Raw genomic sequence first — 24,983 nt, 5'->3', positions numbered from 1 at the left:
GTTAGGAAAGAGAGAGAGAGAGAGGTGGAGATGTAGAAGCGGGGCTCGTGTCTCATAATTCTGCAGTAAACGGCTGTAAACTCAAGAGCAGCGCTGTACAGCGTCAACAACGCACACGCAGCAGCTGTGACAACGCCGGAGCTGAGAAAAACACGTTTTGGGTTCAGTTGCGATGTTGAAATTGATATCAAATCGGATATCAGTTGTAGCGATTCCGTCTGTCACAGGACGCCCATCTGTCTTATCGTAATATAAGAAACCCATAACTCAATTTTGACTTGACCCGCAGTTATCGTTTTGCATGAAAGCTCAGATTTTTGTGCTGGATGTTAGCCAGGCTGCTGCTATGCGGTTGAATATTTTTAGGGTGTTGCATTGCAGTCGCTAATATATTACTAGCTGGTTTCTAAGTGGTTGCTGCATTCAAAGACATTTAAAGACGGACCAAAATACTAAAGTCTTTGAATGTGTTAGTTTCGAGTCGTAACATATGTTTGTTCATGATGGGTTCATTTGATCAGAAATGCAGTAATATTATGAAATATTATCAAAATCCTGTGATTAAAGCTGAATTTCCAGCATCATAACTCAAGTTCGGTGTCACATGATCCTTCAGAAATCTTTCTGGTTGTTATCAAGGTAGAAAGCTGTTGTTGGTATATTTGGTATATTGGCTCAGGTTGGGTTTTCTAGTGTGATTTATATACGAATCGTCTCTTATGTTTGTTTCTGGGTTTGTCCCTGTTCTTATGAGTGTTATGAGGATGATGGCGACGAAGTGCGTGGTTAAAAAGCTGCCTCCCGGTTCCGGTCTGCAGTCATTCATCTTATACGGCGGCGTGAGTGTTTGATCGCCTGCGCTGTGATTACGCATCACTCCGTCCTTATGTAACGTTATATAACACAACCGCCCACATCACTGCAGCTCCGATTGGAGAAACTTTCCCAAACTCAAGCGAGTGTTTCAGGGCACCGACAGAATGAAGACGCCTGCTGAAACCCGTGACGTTGACGCTATCGACCTTCGTACGTTGCTCCGAAAAATAATAATCGGGGAGGATGGGATGGAAGGATGAATGGGAAACGAGGTCATGTGGCCGACGGTTATATATCGCTCAAACTCTACAGCGCCTTTTACATAAGCAGAACGTTTCATTCCAGGTCCTGCGTGGTGCGGGTTTGCTGAAATGAGGCTTTTGTTTGTGAGAAGTGGGTGAGAGTGGATTTCACGGCGATGCAAATTCCCCTTGCTTTTTTGGGATTAAAGAGTTCATTGTGCTATGAATCACGCAGAAAAGACTCGTTCTAAATGTACTTGAATATCGCAGATCATTGGTAAGATGTGATTAAGATTGCTTTAAATGGGCGCGAAACACTTTTAGCCACATTTTGGATGAATGCGTCAAAAGTAGGTTGACTTGGATCACAGCGTGATATGGACTAGCGCTCTGCATGTGTCGGCGTGAATGAATTGTTTTGTTTACTACACACTGAAACCGCCTCGGTATATGAGTGCATGAACCCGAAATCTGACTCACGGGTCTCTTCATGTCATGTACGAACAAATTTAAAGGTCTTCCATCAAAATAAAAGTTTGGTTTAACTGGAAGAAACTGTGACGAATAAATATATTAAAATGTTAAATGTATTACTTGATGTAATGATAGTAATATATAATTATCAAAACAGTATTCTTTAAAGAATGTTTACCAGAAAATATGTATTACCCGAATTTATTTACGTGAAAAATCGAAGCACACAAGACGGTAAGAATATATTCATTGATTTGAATTTATTTTTGATGATCAGGATGGAGTGAAACCATTAATATAGAATTTAAAATATTAATGGAAAACTATTTGATAAGAAGTCTTGAGTTTGAGGACGGGAAATAAAACGTATTTCAGAGTAGGGTTGTGACGACAATCCACAGTTAGTGACTTTGGTGTTAATTGCTTAAAAGGGCAACACTTATTAAACGCTTATATTTTTATCTTAAAATCCCTAATATTGTCAAACAGGCACTTTTGCATTTAGTTTTGAAGCTACATTTTCAATTGTCAGGTCTTTCGTTGGACTTTTCTTGTCTTTTTTTTCTCTTTTTGTTTCTCAAACATAGGTCAGAACTATTTGATGTAACAGATTATGATGGAATTTAAGCAGTGTTATTAATTATCTTTAATATTTCTGTGAAAGTTGCATTGGAAGATAAACCTGTAATGCATGACTTATGAAATAATAGTAGAAAAAAATCCTACTTTTTATTTATTTAACCCTTTAAAAAATAGTTTTTTGTGTCCAGGAAATATCTGATGCTCGTGATTTTACTAAAAAATATTAGATCATCAAGTGAACTTATTTTATTAGACTAAGACCTTTTTCTTCCTGAACTATCAAACAACAAAGGCATGGTTTTTCGGCAGGTTTGATCATTTAAAGGCCTCAATAAATACAATTGTTTTCAGACAGGCTTCTCAAATTCTCCCACCATTGATTATCATAACACCGGAGTCAGCTTTATGTAAAGCCAAACATCAGATTTAACCGCTAATAAGTAATAACACCGTAGAGCAGCAGATAATGTGGCCGCGTTGTGTTTTTCTCTCTCGGGAGACTGTCGGACTCCTGCGAACCCATCGGGTGTTGAGCGTCAGACCGATTGAGCGATCCATCAAACAGATGGACTCGCTCGTGTCGTTTTGGGAGAAGAAAGGAAACGGCCTTGAATTAGCCATTCTTCGCCTCCGCCCCGTTTATGACCGGCGTTCTGCTCCAGACGCATTTGAGAAAATCAATCTCGTCAATTAGAGATGGGCCTGTAAGCTCACTTCTGGTCTGGAGACGCCGGCCGAGGACGGTCCTTCAGGTCTGGACTCTGACGCGGAGCGTTTCATCTCGGCTCCAGCGGTTTCGTGTTCTCTGCCTCCGTTTGGCTTATTGATCTGGAAGCCAGCAGGCGGGAGGTCTCTCATCCAGCCCTCCATTTGGGCACTTTGCTCACTGGCGCTGGAGAGGATCGAGTCCTGCGGTATTGATCAAAGGGAACGCGTGGTGTGTGTGTGTGTGTGCGTGCGCTGGCATGTCTGGATCCAGCATACTGCTGTCAGAAGAGGATGAACAGTCCAGCTGAGATAAGAGAGAAAGGACGAGTGTGTTCGATTATAATTAACATTCAGTTCAAACCGCACGCATGAAGTGCTTCAAACATGCAGAATGGCACATAAGTGCCAAGTTTTATTGATAAAGCACGTGCATCTTTTTTAAAAAACGCTAAATTTAAAAAGTCTGTCGGTCAGTCGACCTTCCAGGTTTAGTGAGAGGATGAGGAACGTTGATTGACTTGACTGCTTCACTAAACCTTACTAAGCTGATAGATCTCAACCGCTTGCATTCTCACTAAATTTCAATGCTATGTTTGAGCTTAGAATGGATTTAAAATGAAATAAACGTATGAAAAAGCTACTGTAACGTATGCATCTTAAGTCGACTGTTTATTTAGAAAACAGGAAGGCTATAAAATTGATCAAGAGCCTTTTAGTTTAAGTTCACTAAGTTAACTGTTATTTTAACTCTTTATTCATACTCGACACATCGGTTTAGCTTCGGGTTAGCTTAAATTTAGTTTGGTAATAATCAGAAATGCTTCGCGAGCATCAGATCACGTTGGAACGATTTCTGAAGGATCGTGTGACGCTGAAGACTGGAGTAATGATGCCGAAAATCCAGCTTTTAAATTGTAATAATAAATCACTTTACAGTATACACACAACCTTAGTCCGCAAAAGAGGCTTTTTACAAAAACAAAAAAAACCTTGCTGGCTCCTGATGAATTTCAATTCAATTTTTGCAAAGCGTGCATGTTTTGATTGACAGCTGTAGGTAAGGTTCGTTACAGACGGAAGTGAAGGTGGAATTAATCATCTTAGCCGGTATATGAGTGTATCAGTGTATAATAATAGTACACAAACAGAGACGGTGTTTAGACATAATCTCTGTCTAATCTGTTTGGGAAAGATCCAGAGTCATTTGGCTGATGCTGTCATTGTGATTTATGAAGGCAGATTGTAGTATCTGATCGCGTGCGTGTGTGTGTGTGTGTGTGTGTGTGTGTGTGTGTGTGTGTGTGTGTGTGTGTGTGTGTGTGTGTGTGTGTGTGTGTGTGTGTGTGTGTGTGTGTGTGTGTGTGTGTGTGTGTGTGTGTGTGTGTGTGCGTGTGTGTGTGATAGGGAGGAGGCACTCATGAGCGTCTGTACGAAGCAGGAAGTTGATTTCATTACACACACGATGAGCAGCTTCAGGCCCGGTGAATCCCCGCGTCCAATATAGAAATTCTCTCCACTTTTTTCCTGGTGTTTTATTGTTTTATGACGAACCCATTTCATCGAACGGCAAATAAATACACGGGACTTGAAATATTGATTTGGGTTCAGATTCTTTCATTACGTGTGAAGGAAAACGTTCTATCTCTTGCATCTGTGGCGTGATAAAAGAGATATGAAACAAGGCCAGGAAATGAGTTGGTGTGGTCAGCGGTCGGGTTTGCGTCATTACACCGAAACGTATGCCACATAATTACACAAACGGAGCACTTACAGTCAAGTATTTCAGGTAGTGGCTTAGTGAGGCTGTGCAGCTCAGTCATGATATGAATATGAGTGAGTGTATAGTGGAGTGCAGCACTGTGTTCATTCAGCCGCGAGCAGCTCGTCATCAAACTCTCTCTATATCTGTATCTAAAATAGAAGTTTAGTAGTTTAACATTTTAAAAAAAGAATAAATTAAGATATGCATTAGTATTTTACAATAATAGTAATAATAATAACCTTCATATTGTTACAAGAATATATTTTATTCTTTTAAGATATATATTTCAAATGTACTTTTTGTTTTTAACAGTTTTGTATAGATCTGTATAATTGAAAACATAATATTAATACTTTATTTTATTGTTTAGGACGTCAGTAAGTATTAATATTGCAGTTTTGCAGTTATTATAATAACTAATAACTAATATATTTATATTCAATATAAAAATGTATATTTTTAAGCACACTTTTCGTTCAACAGTAATATTTCTTATTCAATCGTTATTATAATTATTATTATTAAATAGAAAACGTAGCATTGTTTTTTAATAAATAATATTGTTGTTGTCAATGTTTAATATTAATCCTTTTAAAATAAATTGACTTTCATAAACATTACATCAAATGCTGTCATTTTTATTTGATCCTATTCTATAGCTGATGCAGAATCACCAAATTTTTGCCAAATTGTAGAGCGGCAAACAAGTAATTTTTTTAAAACTGCTGTGGCAGTTCATAAGTATTTATTCATCAAATGGTACAGTCCTCATACAGTGTGGGTTGTGTTTATGCTCGATTGGTGTGCTGGCTTTGTGCTTTTATTAGAGGAGTATGAGCTCAGAGCTGATCCATGACTCATTCACCTCTCATTACGTCCCACTCCTTCTCTCTCTCTCTCTGTCTCTCTCTCTCTCTCTCTCTCTCTCTCTCTCTCTCTCTCTCTCTCTCTCTCTCTCTCTCTCTCTCTCTCTCTCTCTCTCTCTCTCTGCCCACTCATGCGGTGGATTGGGGGATTGGTTGCTGTAGGGGCGGAGCTCTGTCTCTCAGACTCTGTTGTGATTGGCTGTGATTCGGCGTGAGCGTGTCTGGGTCGTCCCCGTCTCCCCCCTCGCGCTCTCTTTGAGGCAGCGTTCCAGAGAGGATATCTGCTGCTCGCAGGCAGGACGGGATTAACTCAGCCACTCATCTCATCTGCATATAGATGCCCAGAGAGAGAAGCAGGCGCGGGGACTTCACACACTCGCCGAGCGAACTCTGTTCGGACTAATTGGACGTTCTCGTCGGCGGTTCGTTTCGGCAAAAGATGTAGCGGCGTCCGTTCAGAAGATCTGCTCGAGTTGTCTTTAGCCGGTGTGTTTGGTGTGGAGTCGAAGCGCGCGAGATGCCGTCTCGCGAGTCCTACGTTCTCCGGAAGGAGGAGAAGTCCCTGGTGCACAAGGCCAAGGCAGAGGGCAAGGAGCAGGGGATGGTGGCCGCCGCTCTGGGGATGAAAATGAGTCCTCAGAAACCTCCGGCCACTCTCTGGCAGCCTCTTAAACTCTTTGCTTATTCGCAGCTCACGTCGCTGGTCCGTCGAGCCACGCTGAAGGAGAGCGAGCGGGCGCCCAAGTACGAGAAAGTCCACAACTTCAAGGTAAGGGTTTATTGGGATTTATCATACTAGCGATCGTGTGTTCATAAAGTCTTCAAATAAGGAATGTCAAATTTTGTTCAAAAAAAGTTTCTTTTTATTACCCGATTTATTTATTTATTTATTTTTATTATTTTTTTTTATTGTTCATGCATAAAGCTTATTGTAGCACGTTTGATAATCTTGGTACTATTTCTTGGTACAATGTAATTAATATTGGCAATATTATTATTTGTGGTCAGTCAAAACGTTGTTATAAAATGGTTACAATTTGGCGTCAAATTTTGCCATAATTCACTGAAATGTCTCGTCGGTTTTATGTTTTTGCGTCTTGAAAGAAGAAATACCACGCGGCTTTGTCAAATTAACCAGAAAGTAATGTTAGGTATTTTTGGTGCTTGATTATTTTGTTTGTTTTTTCTCGTTTCATGCATAAATATTGCTTAATTAACTTTTGTGCTCAAACAAAAGCAAAAAGTATTCGCTATTGGGATTCGAAAAATAAGTTTTGCTGCAAATGTTGGTTTTTATCTGCATTTTTGCGTAATGACCTCACTCGCGTCTCGCTTTTACTACGATTGGTTTAAATGTCGACTGTGTTGCGTTGCTGTGACTCGCTTTCGGAGCGACCGTGTCGTCGCATGTTATGCAAATTCTCCAAATGTGATTTAAATGTGTCCCGAGGGGCGTGTTGTTGCTGTGGCAGCGGGTGCAGGTTTCAGGATGCTGGTTGAGGCGGTGCAGCCAGAGGTTCAGAAAAACAAATCAAATAAAAACATCTTCTGTTTGCACCGGAGAGGGAGGTTGTTTGGGGTGACAGATGGACAGATTAGGATCTGATAGAGGATTGGTAAACGTAACGGCGCTTCTGTCATCAGCAGGTAGTGTGCTGCGGCGGACCCCAGCCCCCCTCTCAGCTTCAGTTAGTCCGTGGAGTCCGGGGACGGAGGTGCGCAAAACCCTCGCAGACTGCTGACTTCACAAAGAGCTCTTTCTGCCGCTTGCTTTCTCTCATGCTTGTTGTCGCGTGGTCGTTGATGTGCGGATACTGGAAAGTGGCTGCTTTTTGTCAGCAGTAGGGAATCGAATAAAGATTCAAGTTGCTATCATTAGAAACATGGAATCATGAACATTTATATACTCGATATGATATACTGGGATGAGGTGCAGTCAAAAAACATGGGGGTTATATGTGCATATTATATATAATTCTATTAGGATTTAAAATGTGATCGTTTTCTATATATATATATATATATATATAAGTATAGTATAAATGTATACAAGCAAGGCTTATTTTTAAGAATCAAGCAAGATTCATGCTTTTCTTTGTCCTCTTTACTGAAGACCCTGTAAATATCCAATCATTCAATTAATCAGACCTCTTTTATATGTAAATGGGGCACTTCTCATGTCGATGTCAGTGTGATGTACAGTGATTTCATCATCTACTGTAAGATGCCTCTGCTGTTAGAGTAAACTCCTGCCAGACCTGAGGGGCTCTCAGAGAGCCAGGGGCCCGTCCCCCAGGAGCGTTTACACACGTCTGATTGGATGAGCTGTTACCTAGTGGAGAGTGAGGGAGCAAGAGAGCAGGGCTTTCCTCTTGATTAATCTCTCTCTCTCTCTCTCTCTCTCTCTCTCTCCCTCTCTCTCTCTCTCTCTCTCCCCGGCTGTTGATTAATTGTGATTGGATTAAACAGCAGCCAGATTTGACACTGCTCGTGTCTCTAATCACGCATTCGTCTTTATTAGCCGGTTTAAAGGGCTCAGAGGAGCAGAAGTTGATTTGTGTGTGTTGTCCCGCAGGTGCACACCTTCAGAGGACCGCACTGGTGCGAGTACTGCGCCAACTTCATGTGGGGACTCATCGCTCAGGGAGTCAAATGTGCAGGTAAATCAACACACACCACCTCACAAAACATGCTTTCTATCAAAAACGCTCCTTTTACAGTTATTACATGGTTATTATGTAGTTATTACATTTTAGTATCAACATACATTAATAACAAAACTTCCATAGTCCATAGCTTGTATATAAATGTGTTGGTATTTTTCGATTAAATAAAAGAACAATAGAACCTCAAATATTTTTTCATTTGAACAATTTTTAGTGTATTCGAATATAATATAGAACCAATGTACAGAAGCTTTGGAACAGAAAGGTCCAAAAATATCCTTTTATTTAAGAGTATAGGAAACAATTAAAAGAAAACAATCAAATTCTGAAATCAATTGAGATGCTGGCCTTAAAAAAAAAATCTAAAATCCTTGATTATAATGACACACTCTTGTGTTTGTAAATGTAATGTAACGTGCGTGTCATTAAAGCTGTTAACCCCCTCAGGAGTGTTCAGTAGCTTCATCTGATGATGTTCGGACAGATTCCTGTGGAGCTCATGCAGAGTTGAATACATTTACACACGCTCACGCTCAGAGCTCATATAGGTCAGTGTGCTGCTCTGCGTAAACATTAGCCTGATAACAGACCCATAAAGACCTACGTGTTATTATATTTATAGAACAATACATTATTTTAAAAGTACTTCCTTCCGCCTTCGGCCATTTGAAATGCACTCCTCATTTTTATTTTATTTTATTTTGCACGAATAGTGATTTGAGTGCTTTTAATTGTATTAACGCAAGATATAAAATGGCCATCATTTTGTTTTGACCTTTTTTTTTTTCCTGTGCAAAACGGGATTTTTAAAATGCATATTCGGAGTTCTAATCTCGGTTTAATTCCGTTTTTTTTCTTTGAGGAATACTGTGGTTGCTTGTTTGTGTTTTAATGATTTATTTATAGGATAATGTGAGCGACACATGTGTTTTCATGAACTGGCTTCATGAATAATGCATGGCGCTGTTTTGAAAGCAGCTTGTGTTGAAAATCCCTTATTCTGAGGCCCTTTTTACGCTACTTGTATCCTCCTCCTTTTCTCACCTCTACCCATATCATTCTCTCTCTCTCTCTCTCTCTCTCTGTCTCTCTCTCTCTCTCTGTCTCTCTCTCTCTCTCTCTCTCTCTCTCTCTCTCTCTCTCTCTCTGTCTCTCTCTCTCTGTCTCTCTCTCTGTCTCTCTCTCTGTCTCTCTCTCTCTCTCTCTCTCTCTCTCTCTCTCTCTCTCTCTCTCTCTCTCTCTCTCTCTCTCTCTCTCTCTCTCTCTCTCTCTCTCTCTCTCTCTCTCTCTCTCTCTCTCTCTCTCTCTCTCTCTCTCTCTCTCTCTCTCTCTCTCTCTCTCTCTCTCTCTCTCTCTCTCTCTCTCTCTCTCTCTCTCTCTCTCTCTCTCTCTCTCTCTCTCTCTCTCTCTCTCTCTCTCTCTCTCTCTCTCTCTCTCTCTCTCTCTCTCTCTCTCTCTCTCTCTCTCTCTCTCTCTCTCTCTCTCTCTCTCTCTCTCTCTCTCTCTCTCTCTCTCTCTCTCTCTCTCTCTCTCTCTCTCTCTCTCTCTCTCTCTCTCTCTCTCTCTCTCTCTCTCTCTCTCTCTCTCTCTCTCTCTCTCTCTCTCTCTCTCTCTGTCTCTCTCTCTCTCTCTCTCTCTCTCTCTCTCTCTCTCTCTCTCTCTCTCTCTCTCTCTCTCTCATTCTGTGATGCCAGCAGAATCTAGGGCAGCGAAATCTCATTTGATGTAGAGATTTGCATTCAGCGTTGTGATCTGACATGCTTTCTTCTTTCTTTTGCTTTTTGTGTGGGAGAGCGAGACTCCGAGCGATTATTTTGGGTGTCTGCCAGCGTGCCAGCCCCAGTGCCCAGGCATGTTGTGCCACATTGCCTCATGAGAGGATGAAGCGCCCCCCTTCCCCTCGGCCCAGTCCATCATGGCAGAGACTGAAAACAAAGCTGGCATGTCTTTATAATGAGAAGAGGGGCTGAGAGCTCGCAACCAGCTCCACTTTACACACACACGCATTAAAATTCAGCGCTCGTCCCAGCTCTGGGTCACACAGTGAGCGTGAGAGGGAATTTCAGGATACGGGAAGCGCTCAAAACATCCTCACAATGGAAGACAACGTCTGAATTTAATGCTCAAGATAAATGCCTTTGGGAAACGCTTTAACTGAGCCTGTATTTATAATGTGTCATGGATGCCCCTTATTAATTGTAACATAGGCAAGTGATGCTTTAATATTTTTTTGAACACATTTTTGTCATGCATTGGCAAGTAACAGTGTAACTGTGCCTATACATGATAAAACCATGATATATGCATTATATTGGCATGTCTATGTTGTAACCGGTTAAGGTAGAATAATTGACCATTGAATTATTGCATATTGAAATATGCATGCAAAGGATGCATTGCAAACCCAGATGTGCATTATTTTTAATAATTCAATGGAACATGCAGCTGGTTATTACATGTCTTCTCAGGAAATTTAAATGTTAAAAAAATAAATAAAAGCAACCGTAATTAAATTTTATCACATAAAATAATCTTACTAAATTTTATAATGTAATTATAAGTAATAACACAACTAAATACAGTAAAATTATATGACTGCACAGGTACAAATAATAATTACAAAAACTTTAATAATAAAATGAAATAATATATATATATATATATATATATATATATATATATATATATATATATATAATTTAATATAAAAATGAAATATAATAACTAAAATAATGCATTTATTACTGTTACATAGAATTTTATATGCTGGGTTTAAATAAAACCCATTTTTCATCTGGTAGATTTTCATCTAAAAATAATCTAGTGGTCCTAAAGGCTACTTGCCGTGTTTCTTCTTCCGTCCACTCGTGGGCCAGGGGTCACCTCTACGCCTCTCTGCTGAACAAGGCCTCTGCAGACCCCAGCTAACAGATTGAATGCATTAGAGATGGGCCCTCTATTAGCGCCTGTCTCCTCCGCTTATCATAAACCTCGCTCTTCTCTTTCAAAAATAATTACAGTTCTGCTTGGCTGAAGTCTCAGGACGACCGAGTCGCTCAAGGGGCCGTTTTTTAATCACACGCCGCAGAATCTTTAGAATAAGCGTCAGCGAATAATTCACTATTTGCATTCACTGGTTTGGATTAGACTTCATTCTAATTCAAGGAGTCAAAAGGGGGAAAAAAAAATCTATCACCTCTTTTTGTTTTGATGTAGAAAAGGAAATCAGCCATCAGCTACAGATTAAAATATGGGGTCAAAGATGTAGCGTTTTTTTTTTTTTTTACCTTTTTAAATCTTAAGCTCTTTATGACCTTTAAATGCATTCTTACAGAAAACAACTTTATACTTCATCTTCAAAAAAAAAAGGTATAAAAAGATCAAATGAAGAAGCTTTAATAATGTTTTGGGAGAAAAAAAGCTTTTTATTAAAAAAAGGTTCTAGAAAATATCCCAAATTAGAATTTTACGAAATAAAAACATCGTTCCTGATGTTAAGTGTCATGTAAATAATGCTTTTTGAAGCTCCTTAACAAAAATATTTTTTATCATCATTACTTCTTTTCGATATAAAAAGATATTTGGTTAGATTCACAAAGGAAGGTTTTTAGAGTCATTAAATCCTACTACTTGTATGCAAACGGAGTATGACTGTTACGTTCCTAAGAAAGTGGCGCATGCGTTTTAACAGAGACTTTTGCTTTTCATCATCCCTAATTGCAATTGCTCTTTAGTAGACAGTCAAAGGCTGATGAAGTGATTGAGGATGACAGTCTGGTGGGTTTGAATCTTGCAGGCAGTCGGAGAGGAGAGCGTTTGGCCCATTTACTGCAGGAAATGAGGTCTGCTGAAGCCCGCAGGACTCGCTCTCTGCCCACTCCACCATTATGTTTGAGTACAGATCTGAAGAGCTCTCTCTCTCTCTCTCGCTCTCTCTCTCTCTATCCTCCGGGTCACGTTGTTTTCAGGGTGGCTCGCTGAGTGTCCCACACATCTGCCCTTAGCTTATATTCGTCTGCTTCTTGTCTCTGTTTTTCTGTTTTCTGTCTCTGGTACCTGCTTTGAAGCAGCTGGCCCATTTAGTAGGCCACATTATATATTAATCAGCTAATTTGCCTAAATTTGCATATGCTGTGCGAGTTCTCGAGTGTCTGTCCTGGATGCTTGGGTGCGGTTGGGGGTTGGTTAGTTTGTTTCAAATAACTAGTTTAAAGGCGTTTTTCTTTGTTTGTTTTGTTTAATAGAGTGACATTTAAGCTATTATTGATTTTGAAACACTATCAATGTTTTTGATTTTTTTTTTTTAGTAGTCCCCCTGCTATTGGTTGAGCCTATTTGTTTGACCTATAAACAAAAGATGGGGGAATGTTTAAATAAAAAATAACTTTTTTTTTTTTTTTTTTTTCCGTTTGGGATTTTTGTTTTGTTTTGAAATTCAGGATCATTATTTTAATACAGCTTTTATGTAAATTTCTCAAACATACACTTATTCTTGCATAAACTGTCACTTTATGTTAATGGTAATAATTTACATATTCCACTTGTTTTTGATGGATTCATATTTTTCAAATTTAAAGAAACGCAACTACTTTTTTCCAAAACTGTTTATGTATTAGGAGCAATGTATATTTGGTGAAGGGTGAAAATGAAACATCTCACCATTATGAGAAAAAACATTCAAAATTGAGTTTTATTAATTGCTCTTTTTTTAAGTTTTAGTATTTTTATTTATTAATATTACAGAATTGCGTAATATTAAATTTGAGATATTGTACGAAAAACAATTTCATTCAGTGATAGAAACAGGCTTCCATACATAGTTTGAAACAATAAATGACAACCCAATTATTTACTTATTCATTTTACAGCAACTATAAATTTTTTTCACATCTTCTCAGAGATTTGCTTGTTATGAAGCTGTTAGGTGCCTGGAATGGCTCATGCATATTTTATAAGGCGCCATTTGTATTCCTGGCGTGATCTGTCATCGCCAAGGTGACACTATTGAAGCCCCCATCAGCCAATCAGAAGCACTGTCATTGCTGATCAGAGGTCAGGAAAGGTCACTGACTGAGCAGAGTGAAAGCTCAGCGCGCTGCGGACTGTAATTTAACTGAAGCACATCCGCCTCGGGATCGACGAAACGCACACCACAGTGGATTTACTGACCGATTTAGCCCTCGTTTTGACAGGGACGATGACGCGTGTTTGTGTTTTTCCTCAGACTGTGGGTTGAACGTTCATAAGCAGTGCTCTAAGATGGTGCCCAACGACTGCAAACCGGACCTGAAGCACGTGAAGAAGGTTTACAGCTGTGATCTCACCACGCTCGTCAAGGCTCATAACTCCAAACGACCCATGGTGGTGGACATGTGCATACGAGAGATCGAATCACGAGGTGAGCAGCTCACCGAACACCACCGTACGGACTGACGGCCAATTAACCGTACTGGCTTTGGTTTTACATAGTCTGGTATTTTAGTAATACTTCATGTTTAGGATTGTTTTAGTTGTAGTTTTTGATTTAATTTTCTTCAACCGTAATTACTGACTAATCTCTTAGTTTGAAATCTCTTGAGGGCCTCTATCGATCTTTTAGGACGTCTTTGTGGTTCAACCGCGACTCTCAGGTTTGAAGTCGGAGGGCCTCTATCGAATCTCTGGGTTCAGCGACTTAATTGAAGACGTGAAGTTATCGTTTGACAGAGGTGAGCGGCGTTTGGTCTGATTGTGTACAGTACTGATCCGTCACAACCCCCGCATTCACACACACACACACACACACACACACACGCACGCACGCCTACACGCGCATCTGTGTGTGTAATCCAGATGAATCCCATACACATACTCATCGCTGCTTTTTTAGGTCACTCTTTGTCTTGCGTATAGAGCTGTGGGTTTATGTAATGCGAAATAGTCTGAGCTGCTTAAATGTTAAAGTGGCACATTTGTAGGAGGATTTTCACCCATCTGTTGGTATTCAGATGCATTACTGTTTCATAATGACTCATTTCAGATAGAAGGCTATGAGGATATCTCATAAAGACAGTTTTTTTTTTTTTTTTTTAATCCATTAGGGTTTTTGTTATTTTTACTTTTTCTTCTTTTTTAAATGATTTCATTGAAATCTCAGATAAAATGAAATATTAGGTTTACTAAATGAATATTAGAAGTACTAAAACCAAAACATTTCTTAAATATTTAAAAAGTAATATATGCAACAAATTATTACAGCTGTACAAATAAAATGTTCAAAGATGTGTTTTACTAGTACATTTTAATCACCAAGACTGCATTTATTTGATCAAAATTGTAATAGTAAAAAGTAAAAAAAAATACAGGCATATTCTAAAATATAATACAGTTAGTTTTCTTTTTAATAATATTTATAAAATTATCATCATAGGGATACATTGTATTTTCATTTATATTAAAAAAGAAAAAATTTTATATTAAAAAAAATGGTAATTTTTCTCAATATTGCTATTTTTGTTCAAATGAATGCAACCTTGTTGAGCATAAAAGAGAAATTTCAGAGACTTGAAATGATTGACCTGTTCTGTTTAAACTATACTGAAATATCTCCGAAGCAGTTATATTACATAATAGCCCCGAATCACCTGTACGGTGCAGCATCACGGTACGGAAGCTCTCAGGCGCTCAGAACCAGATAAAGTCAGCTGAGTGTCTTGATGCTCGGTCCCTGGAGCTGTCAGACTCTCCCTGGAGCTGAGGGTGAACGTGTTTCTGTGTGTGAATGTGTTCAGATGGAGATAAAGCAGACATCTCCGTCAACGTCTATGAAGACATCAACGTCATCACAGGTGCTCTTAAACTCTACTTCAGGGACCTGCCGATCCCCGTCATCACGTATGACGCTTATCCACGCTTCATCGAGGCTGCCAGTGAGTCCCACGCTCCACTTTTCTCCATTAGACTACGTGCCTGACGCTCAAATCCGGCTCGCCGCCCATGTTTCACCTCCTTTTATTGAATGAAAAAGCTGTATTCGTCTAAAGTAAGAGATTTTTGCTGCGCCGTCCGCCAGCAAGAATCACATGCATTTATAATCATCTGCGTTCTGGCACAGCAAAGCTATTCTTAGATGAATTGTTTTTTGAAACGCAACGCATTTAATGTGTAGGACCTCAAATGTAGTAGACAGCAAATGAAAATAACGCAACTGGTGTAATATCCAGTGTTGATGTGCAGAAGCCTTGCTGCCTGTAGATGTGAGATGAGCGTTCCTGACCTGGTTGTGTGTTTGTGTCAGAGCTGACAGATCCAGACGAGCGCTTGGAAGCTCTGCATGAAGCTCTGAAGCAGATGCCTCCCGCTCACTGCGAAACCCTGCGACACCTGATGGCACACTTAAAGAGGTGAGAAGACGTATCAGACCTCCAGTAATAAATGTTATCCAAAAATATATATATATGTGTATATATAAGTTAACGTATCAATGTGTCCTGTGGTGTGACAAATATGTACCTCTACCATTGAAGATAAATTTCTCTCATGCTAGTTGTAATTCTAAGAATAAAGATTATTTTATTTGACCACTACGCATATATGATTTGGTTAAAACTGGGTTGCCTTTTCTTTCTTCTGTAATCACCGACACCATGCTTCCCTTCTTTCCTGTACTGTCCCTAGTGCATTTAAAACTTCACTGATAACGTCCGCTCTCAAGAAACCGGCCACAGATTTGTAAAATGTCGATAATTACGATTTAAAATCTGCCGTTTTTGTCAAAAATTCTTGTACAAATGGTTGTTTCCCAGCTCTATGGCCATCTGGGTTTCATCCCTATCTGTGCTGAGGCTACACTTTTAAAGATGCTTTGGATTCTGGACTCTTTTCTATACTTGCACTTCTTGACTGTAGTGCAGCATTGAACACGTTTCACACTCAATTAAAACCCATGTATGGTGTTCCACAGGGTTCTGTCTTAGGACCTCTTTTGGCGTTCATTTCCATTGTTACGCTGATGACCTACTTAGTGTAAAGCACAGTTATAGTACTTTTTTTTTATTGACCCTTGTTTGTGTGCAGGGTAACTCAGAACGAGAAGGATAACCTGATGAACGCTGAGAATCTGGGGATCGTGTTCGGCCCGACCTTGATGCGAGCGCCGGATCTGGACGCCATGACCGCTCTGAACGACATCCGCTACCAGAGGCAGGTGGTGGAGTTACTCATCAAGAACGAGGACATCCTCTTCTAGCGGCGCGGCGCCGCTCTCTTCCGCCGGGACCCTCATATGAAGGACTCTTGTATTATAGCGCATTTTTTTGGACCAGTACGTACTAACGCTCCTCCCTGTTCCGATGGGTTCCGTTCCTGTTTCTTGCATGTCTTCCTCCCCATTTTTGTCGGGGGTCGCTGAAGCTGAGGTTGTACGACGTACCTCAGCATTATTATGGGATGGCATCGCTCAAAAGCGGTGGAGTCCGGCAGATCGGCTTTTCTGGGTTTTTTTTTTTTGTTTGTTTTTGTAAAACACTGTGCATTTTGATATCGTACGTTTTTGGAGGCGCTTTACCTGAAGAGCCGTAAATAAAGATGCTGAGATTATGTAAATAATCTCTTCAAACGATATACAAACTCTTGTTCAGACAATCCTCGGCTGTCATTCGTACTTATTCATAGAGGTTGGCTATTGCTGTAATGTTAATCTTTGACACGTTTATGGCTCAGCGGGGAAAGTGCCGCCAGGGTTTTTTCAAAAATCTGTGATTTGTTTTTATTTTTGGTTGTTTTTTTACTCCTTCGTCAGGTTGATCTGACTCTGTTCTGCCTTCACGTGCCGTCACTTCTGCTGTACTGTACTACAGGAAGAATATTTCCAGTCCATGTACATTTTCAGGATCCTTGACCTTAGCCTTTAGAAAACTTCTTACGCTCACATGACTTCTCGATGTTTTTCGGTTTTGTGTTTTTGTATTTGATTTCAGCATGAATACGTTAATTTATTAAAATTTACTTTTAGTACTGTGTTCTGGGTAGTTTAATTCTACACGCACGCCCGTTAAAGTGTTACCTTAATATTTAAAAATGGAATAAAACTGTAAAAAGAAAATCACATTTAGTTTCTCGATAGAAGATTTTAGCAATAGTTTAGAAACCATATTATTTGAGCTTTTTGTCGTTGTTTTTTTTAACACGTATTTAACACGCTTTCTTCTACTGAGTCTTTTTTTTTAAGGCGCTGGGACCTTATTGTGTGCAGCATATTTTGAGAATAATTCCAAGTAATAGTGTTTTAGTCACAGCAGATGAGTTTGTGCGTGAGATGAGCCCTGCAGGTGTGTCTCAGTCAAGCTGCTTTATTTACAGATGAACGCAGACGTGAGTGGTCCCGCAGCGGCCGTGTTTTAATTGCTGGATGTACACGCAGACTGGCTTGCCTTCGCCCTGCGGTCACAGAGATGCTGTCAGGCTTTATATCACGTTATATCGGAGCAGGTTGTGTGTTGAGCTCAGGGCTCTAGCTGACCGCGTGTGCTTCACTCGTGACCCTTCTCTCGGCTTCAGAGCCTACATTTTTCACGAAATCCCGTCTCCCGTTCTTCTCGCCCGGTGCCCGTGAATGGCCTTCAGAGCTGTACTCATAAAAACACATGAAGCTTGACGAGCTTTGATGGCTACCCGTGTTTCTGGCCTTTGTTTGAATATTATATCTGAATATAAAGCTATCAAATGATTAATTGCATCCAAACATTCATTATGTTTAAATTCACACACATTCATGTATATTATATATACAATTATATAAATATATACATGCAAATATTTTCAAAATATATGCTGTGTCCTTGTTTTATATATATATATATATATATATATATATATATATATATATATATATATATATATATATATACAATACACACATGTATGTTAAGTAAACAAAATTACATTTGGATGATTAATCATTTGACAGCACTAATATACATACATTATAAAATCTGCAGGAACTATATAGTGTGATTTATTAAATATTTTATTGCACAAAGATGCATTAAATTGATTTGAAATAATAGCAAATAAAACCAAACAAAATCATATATTACAATTTCCCCCGGTTTTTTAAGATCATTTTTAATGTTTCTTTTGAAGCACATTTACATTATGCACTAAAGACTGGAGTAATAATGCTGAAAATTCAGCTTTAAACACAGGTATAAATTACATTTGAAGATGTATTAACTCGGTTGTTTCAAAATGGAATATATTTAACTGTTTTTACTATATTTTAAATACATTCAGAAATATTACAAAATCTTACTCACCCACTTGTAAACAGTCCTGTAGTAAAGCAAATGTATAATACCCAAATCAATCACATATCAGTATTTATGATGCATATAAAGCATTTATGAAGCTGACCGGACTCTTATTTTGAAATATACCCCAGTCATATACAGACACAGGACAGTCCAGCTTTATAACACACTGAACGCATCGCTTTCCGAGCAGATTATATTCACAGTTCTGATTCACACCACTGACTCCGTATAAAATGGACCAAAACAGCATCATTTATGGGGGAATTATTGTGTAAGTTAGTAATCCATCTCCATTAGTAAAGAGTCAGTGTGCTGAATGAGATGGTGCTGTGGAGGGGAGGCCAAACGTAGTTTGATGAGATATGTATTGTGTTCGTGTGTGACCTTTCTCTGTGCGCTGATTGATGTTAATTCTGACTTTCCACACATGGTGCGCTCGCTCAAACAGGCGAGCGATAACAGTGAATGCTGAAATAACCCGACTCTTCAACATACATGAGCCATTAGAAAAAAATGCACTGCATTATTTCAGAAAATGTTATGTCGCCAGACCTTACCATCCTGGACAAAATGTCTCAGGGTTTAAAGTTGTGGGTCGTTATGGTTAATATGACATTATTGCCCCAATATCGTTGGACTGTATTATTCTTTTCTCTTATTTCCCCTCATATAATATAGAAAATATGGCATTTGTCCTTTGCAATGTTAGAAATATTGAATGTGACAAGGCCAACATGAGTGCATAAACGAAATCATAATATAACGAAAAACTGTCTCTGCCAGAGAAAAATCATGTGGTTATATTGTTACTCCCTCAAATATACTGTCAGAAAAGTTGTAAAATTGAATAATTGTTCCAATAACCAAACATAAAAATAAAAAAAGAAAATGCTTCATTGACCATAAAAACACATTTTAATACGTTTTTAAAAACACGTGTTTTAATATCAAATAAAGTAAGAAGAAATAGTTTTTATTTTCTATATGGGGACCGACAAATTAATTTCTGAATAATATAAAAAAATGCCTTTCTTAGAATTACCCATATATGCATTGTAATGCACAGATTATTAAATAATAAAATTAATGAAGCACTGCTACTGTTTTAATGTTTTAAAATCAATATTTAAGTCAATATTTAAGATTGAATTTTTTCATTTCTTTTACATTTTTACAAATTTTGATCTATTTAACAATCATTGTTATTTATTAATATTATTACTATGAGTTCATTTTTTTAAATGTGTGTATATATATATATATATATATATATATATATATATATATATATATATGGTTTTATATTTTATTATTAATATTACTACTAGTGCTAGTACATTTTAAATGTAGTTATTCATTTTAATTTTAGCTCATTTTGAGAGTATATAAGCCAACACACAAATGCGTCATAAAAAGGTAGAACCACTGCATATATTGTAATGCACAGAAATGCACAGTTATGTAACATTCAGCATCTAAGCCTGTATATCCTGGTGGACACAGTTAAGTGCTTTGGTTGAGCCATTAACATGTGTATATGTAATGCTCCTAGCGCTCTGTGTTGACAGGCGGCCTTTCTAACGCACGTCTTCGTTGACAGAAACACAAACGAATGATGAAAAATATCCAATTGCTCTGCAGTGCCCAGAGAGAAAACTCTAATCCAGCCTGAGGACATGAGAGGACACGGGGGTGAGCTGACTCTCCCAGCATGGCTAACAGATGTTCAGCATGGTCCCCGTGTTTAGAGTCAGCTTTTACAAGCCTGGTAATCAAATGTAAAAAGCACATTAAGAAAAGGGCAGGCCGCCTGCCCCTGCTGGGACGTGTTTGACTCCTCTGAATGGCCTTCTCTCCTCGGTCAAGGTCGAATGGCTTTAATATTTGCGGGGGACACGTGTGGGGGTGCTGTACTGATCTCTCTTAATTCAGAGGTTGCCAAATGTGACGGTCCGGGTCTAAGTAAGATGAATGAAGCGTGGTGTCGAGCGCGTCCTATGAAGGGGAGGAACGGGGAGCGCTCACCCCATCAGCGGCTCAGCGGGATGGGGGAGGATTTCAGACGGAGCAGGGGTGGGGGTGCTTCTTTACTCCTGGAGATTTGGGCTTTGGCAGGTAAAAAGCAATAGATTTCAGTCTGTAGCGAGTTTACTGGGATCATCAGCCAGTGATATTGTGGTTTACGGGAGGCGGAGGTCTGCGGGTGGGGGTAGGTTGAGTCGGAGCCGGGAGGTGGGGAAGTGGATGTTAGACGCTGCTGCCTGGAAAACCAAAGCCTAAATCAATCCAGTCCATCACCTTTGTGAGGTAATGGAATGGGACACACCATTTTCAGCCGTGTGTGTGTGTGTGTGTGTGAGAATGCATTTATATGCCGAACACATCCATTCAGATAAATTATATTCACACACAAGAGCCCTTTCCAGGGGCGAAGGCAAAACCCTTTACAGAAAATGCTATATATATATATATATGATTATCGCAGTTTATTGCAGGGTTTTTGTTAACAGAATATGTGTATACTGTGTATTGATTATGTATATATAAATACACACAGTATACATTTTTTAAAATAGCTGCATGTATGCAATTTCTGCATTTATAGTCTTATATTTATAAATATATTTAATATATAAATGTTAAATAGCGCAAAATAATGCAATCTTCTGTGTTTGTGTCTGCATGTGTTTGTATTTATATACATACTAAATATACACAGCATACACTTACATGAACAAAAACATTTATTTTAGCACTCATTTTTTTATGAACGTCAGATAAGCGTCGAGGACCGAGGACAACACACTATCATCTAAAATATATTTTTTGTAAATATGCGATTTATAGAAATAAAGAACACGTAACGTCACAACTAATGGTTCATCAATAATATCACACCTCAAATAAGAGATTTTTGTTTCAAAGTGTATAGGTCTGATGCAGCATAATTATGATATTGCTTTATTGCTATAGTTCATATTTTAGACACCGCCAGTTAATCTGTATTTACACTATTGTAAAATTGTGTAAAATAAACTATGCCACAGCTGAAAAATGAACTGCATATCTCTGTAAAACACAGCAGTGATGAAGTCCGGTGAACAAATTAGTTGAGTAAATGACTCTTTTCTGACTTTTTTTAACAGATTGGTTAAGTGAATAATTCAACGACTCACTTACAAAGATAGCACTGCTGTCAACTCTCGTGAGACAAGACATATTTCAAACAAAAGGAATTTGCTCTAAATATTAGACGGGACTTTTGTTTTTCATTAAAGCCAGTTATAATATTAGATTACATCCCACTCCTCAACATCTGCTTCTATGGTCACCTAGATGACAGCGTCACATGCTTTCTTTCTGAATGTGATGTTTCTCAAACGAGGGGGGCAGAACATTAGGCAAATACACTTCAACACTTATGTTATTGCACTGGTTGGCTATTAACCGTAAGCGGACAAGAGCGTCAATCAATGTCCTGGAGAATACAGAGAACATAAATAAAGACGCAAAGTTGCTTGTTTTTCAGGCGACTTTACAAAAAAGAAGCTCTAAGTCGCATATAATATAGAGACTGTAATAATAAAGCAAACTGTGAAAGATAGACTTTGCAAACTGGATCAGTGTTTTTAAACGAATTAGTTGAGTGAATGATTCAGTGACTCAAAGTGAAAGAGTTGACTCATTGAATCATTGAAACGAGTTATTTTTAAAACGAACCTGATTGTTGCCGACGTCAACGTGACACATTAGCATACTGCCTGTCCTCATGTTGTTGCTTTTTTTTTTTACATTGGTCTGAATGAAAACGTGAACCCATTCTTGACCACTAGGTGCTGCTTTTTGAGCGGTAAAAATATCGTTTTTCGGTAACACTGCACACAAAACAACTTGCAAACGCCGCTTTATCAGGCATTACAGGCATGGTGAGATGAAGATCAGACCAATCGACCAATCTCTGCAGATCACACAAAGCAGGGGGTGGGATAAATGAATCGTTGAGCGAATCGCTTGGGCGCCGTTGAACAAATAACTTAAAAACAGATGCATATTATCAGACAATGAAAGTGTTTTTGACCCTGCATGCATGTCAGTCTGTTGTTACCTACAATAGGGGCACTTTAAGATGAAATTCCTTACTGTATAACAGATCAAAAACAGTAAACGAAATCATAGTATCTGAATTCCCGGTATTCATGAAACAGTAACCAGATGGCTTACTGCTTCTGGTGAGGTGTAGAGGATTTGTGAATGTCAGTGGTAGGTCACATAACAAACAATTACAATAACACACGTTCATGCTTTATATTTCTAATGGTGCATGCAATTTTATACATACTCATAGTGACTAGTTTCATTCATAAACAGGTTTCGACTGTAGTGAAAATGTATGAAAGTTACACTCTGTGACAGTGATTCAGACATGATTTTAATTATGATCATTTCCACACATAAAACAAATCTGATACTTGAGCAGCTTTATCAAAGCACCTCCCCACCACCAGAGGTCGCATTGATCAACCCATGCTCTCAGCTGAGCCACTTTTCTTGTTTTCTAATATTTATAGGCCACAGCAAATGCTATGCTAATGGGCTCTAGTTACACAGCATTGCTGGCTAATAAATAAATTGTGTTACACTTTATTTTAAGGTGTCCTTGTTACAGTTTAAGTACTAAGTAATATTACCAACATGCACCCTACTTATTATATGATTGGGGTTAGGTGTTACCTTAGGTGTACTCGTAATAAAATTACGCTTAATTAATTGTTATTAACAAGGACACAGAGTGTTACCATAAATTGATTTGAGTTACAATTTTGCATGCATTAGACCAACCTTTTTATTAAAAAAGTGTCCAAATATTTTCGGTGCATATATGAGGCCAGCACAGCTGTACAGGGAGCTTGTTGATCTTTCATATTTTGTGTCCTTAAAGAAAAAAAACATTTTAATGGAACTGATCATCAGAACAAAGAGTTTAAAATCTTACATTACATTTGTGATCATGTCTTTTATCCCAGCTGTCAAGGTTTTCTAGTGGATATTCAGTCATAAATAATAAATATAAAAAATAAGTATCTTGTAAGGGGACAGTAATTCTTTTGTGACGGAAATCCCGTTAGCAATTCTATAAATATCAAAAAGGATCTTTAAAAGCTAAACTGAAACATCCGAAAACGGTGTTTAGTATCTTATGTGATTAAAGGGTGAGGATGTGAATCCCTGCAGTGCAAAGATGTGGACGATCCCGTCTCATGAGTGTTGTTGAGCTCTGTCCGGTGTGTATGGGGTCGGAGGACTCCGTCAGGATAGCTGAGGTCTCTCACTCCCTCAGAATGCACACACACTCCGTGTTTTTTCTCCCTGACGACGGCTCTGAGCCCTGCGCTGGTGTGTCTCTGGTTGGTTGGCTGGCCCGGCTCCTGGCAGACTGTCTCTGTGTGTTTACATCCTCCTCATTTGGTCTCCATTCTCCTTTTCATCCTGCCTCTTAGTTCTCATATATACACTTCCTTATTCTATTCTTATCCAGAACTTTAAGTTCAGAATCCAGTGATCGCCTGCTAAACACAACATGCTAATGCTTTAGCGTGCAATTAAACTTGAACTGCAAAATTACTGTTAATTACAATAACAATACAAAAAATTCTAATACTAAAGTGCGGTGTGATTTAGCTTTTTAAATGCAGTTTTATGTTTCTCCTTCTAAATGATGAGTCGAGAACATGCTTTATGTTATATTTGATATTAGGCTACTTCCTGTTCATTCCTCACGCTTGGTAGAGCTAAATGCACAGCGCTGTGGGATGCAGTTTAACATGCGGTGAAGATTTGCACGCTGCACAGAAAATGTAAACCATTTTTAGATGCGTGTTTTGATGCCAGCAGAATAACTCAAGTGAATATGTCTCGCTCGCTGCCGCCACCTGCAGGTCACGCACTGAACAGCGGCGTGTTGATGAGCAAGATCAACAATCACGAGCTGGCTTCAAGTGACTGTGGGCTAACGCTTTGATTTGATAGCGCTTCAGACCTTAAAGTAGCCTAACTTTGGTGGAAAAACAACTTCGTTTCATTCAGAGGCCGAACTGAGCAACTAGTGTAGTTTCACATCCAATATAATACAGCAGGGTTCACGGGAATAAAGAAGCGCCTTTGGATTGTGTTTGTGTAACGGTTAACCTCTGCGTAAATGTTTAGCTGTTAAATTACGTTACTGTGATATAATATAGCGTGTCATGACATGAACCCACAAGCATTTAGACACTAAAACCACACTTTGAAAAAATGCCCGGACACTAAATGTGTCACGTGACACCGAAGCAGCAGCGGTTGAGCTTCAGGATAAACAATACAGTTATTGATAAGTGTCTTCTTTTAGAGTTAACGGCGAATTAGAAGCTTTAAAAAATAAACCGGTCTCAAACTGATGATTTTTGCGTGACAGCACGTTAAAAAAACGTTCAGCGAGGCCTAATTTTACGAAGGGCCCGAGCGAATCTGTCTCTCACACATGTGCACTAGAAGAGAGCTGCACTTCACGGCTTACATGCAACGTCCTTGAAGTTTAT

General features: G+C 38.9%; 1 protein-coding gene across 2 annotated transcripts in view; it reads left to right on the top strand.

Moving 5' to 3' along the window:
* Positions 1 to 17,107, top strand: part of chn1 (chimerin 1) — a 37,408-nt gene extending 20,301 nt beyond the window's left edge. For both annotated transcript variants that reach the window (XM_043249173.1, XM_043249174.1), the window contains exons 7-13: positions 6,142 to 6,219; positions 8,026 to 8,110; positions 13,341 to 13,514; positions 13,747 to 13,824; positions 14,887 to 15,024; positions 15,393 to 15,498; positions 16,172 to 17,107. In XM_043249173.1, the coding sequence (XP_043105108.1) occupies positions 6,142 to 6,219; positions 8,026 to 8,110; positions 13,341 to 13,514; positions 13,747 to 13,824; positions 14,887 to 15,024; positions 15,393 to 15,498; positions 16,172 to 16,343 (831 nt within the window). In that variant the 3' untranslated portion in view covers positions 16,344 to 17,107. The remainder of the gene's footprint in view (positions 1 to 6,141; positions 6,220 to 8,025; positions 8,111 to 13,340; positions 13,515 to 13,746; positions 13,825 to 14,886; positions 15,025 to 15,392; positions 15,499 to 16,171) is intronic.
* The last annotated feature ends 7,876 nt before the right edge of the window (positions 17,108 to 24,983 follow it).

Source organism: Puntigrus tetrazona, chromosome 9 (genome assembly GCF_018831695.1).
Source record: "Puntigrus tetrazona isolate hp1 chromosome 9, ASM1883169v1, whole genome shotgun sequence".
Lineage (NCBI taxonomy): Eukaryota > Metazoa > Chordata > Actinopteri > Cypriniformes > Cyprinidae > Puntigrus > Puntigrus tetrazona.
The sequence above is the reverse complement of the archived record's forward strand: the minus strand, read 5'-3'. Positions and strand labels throughout refer to the sequence as shown.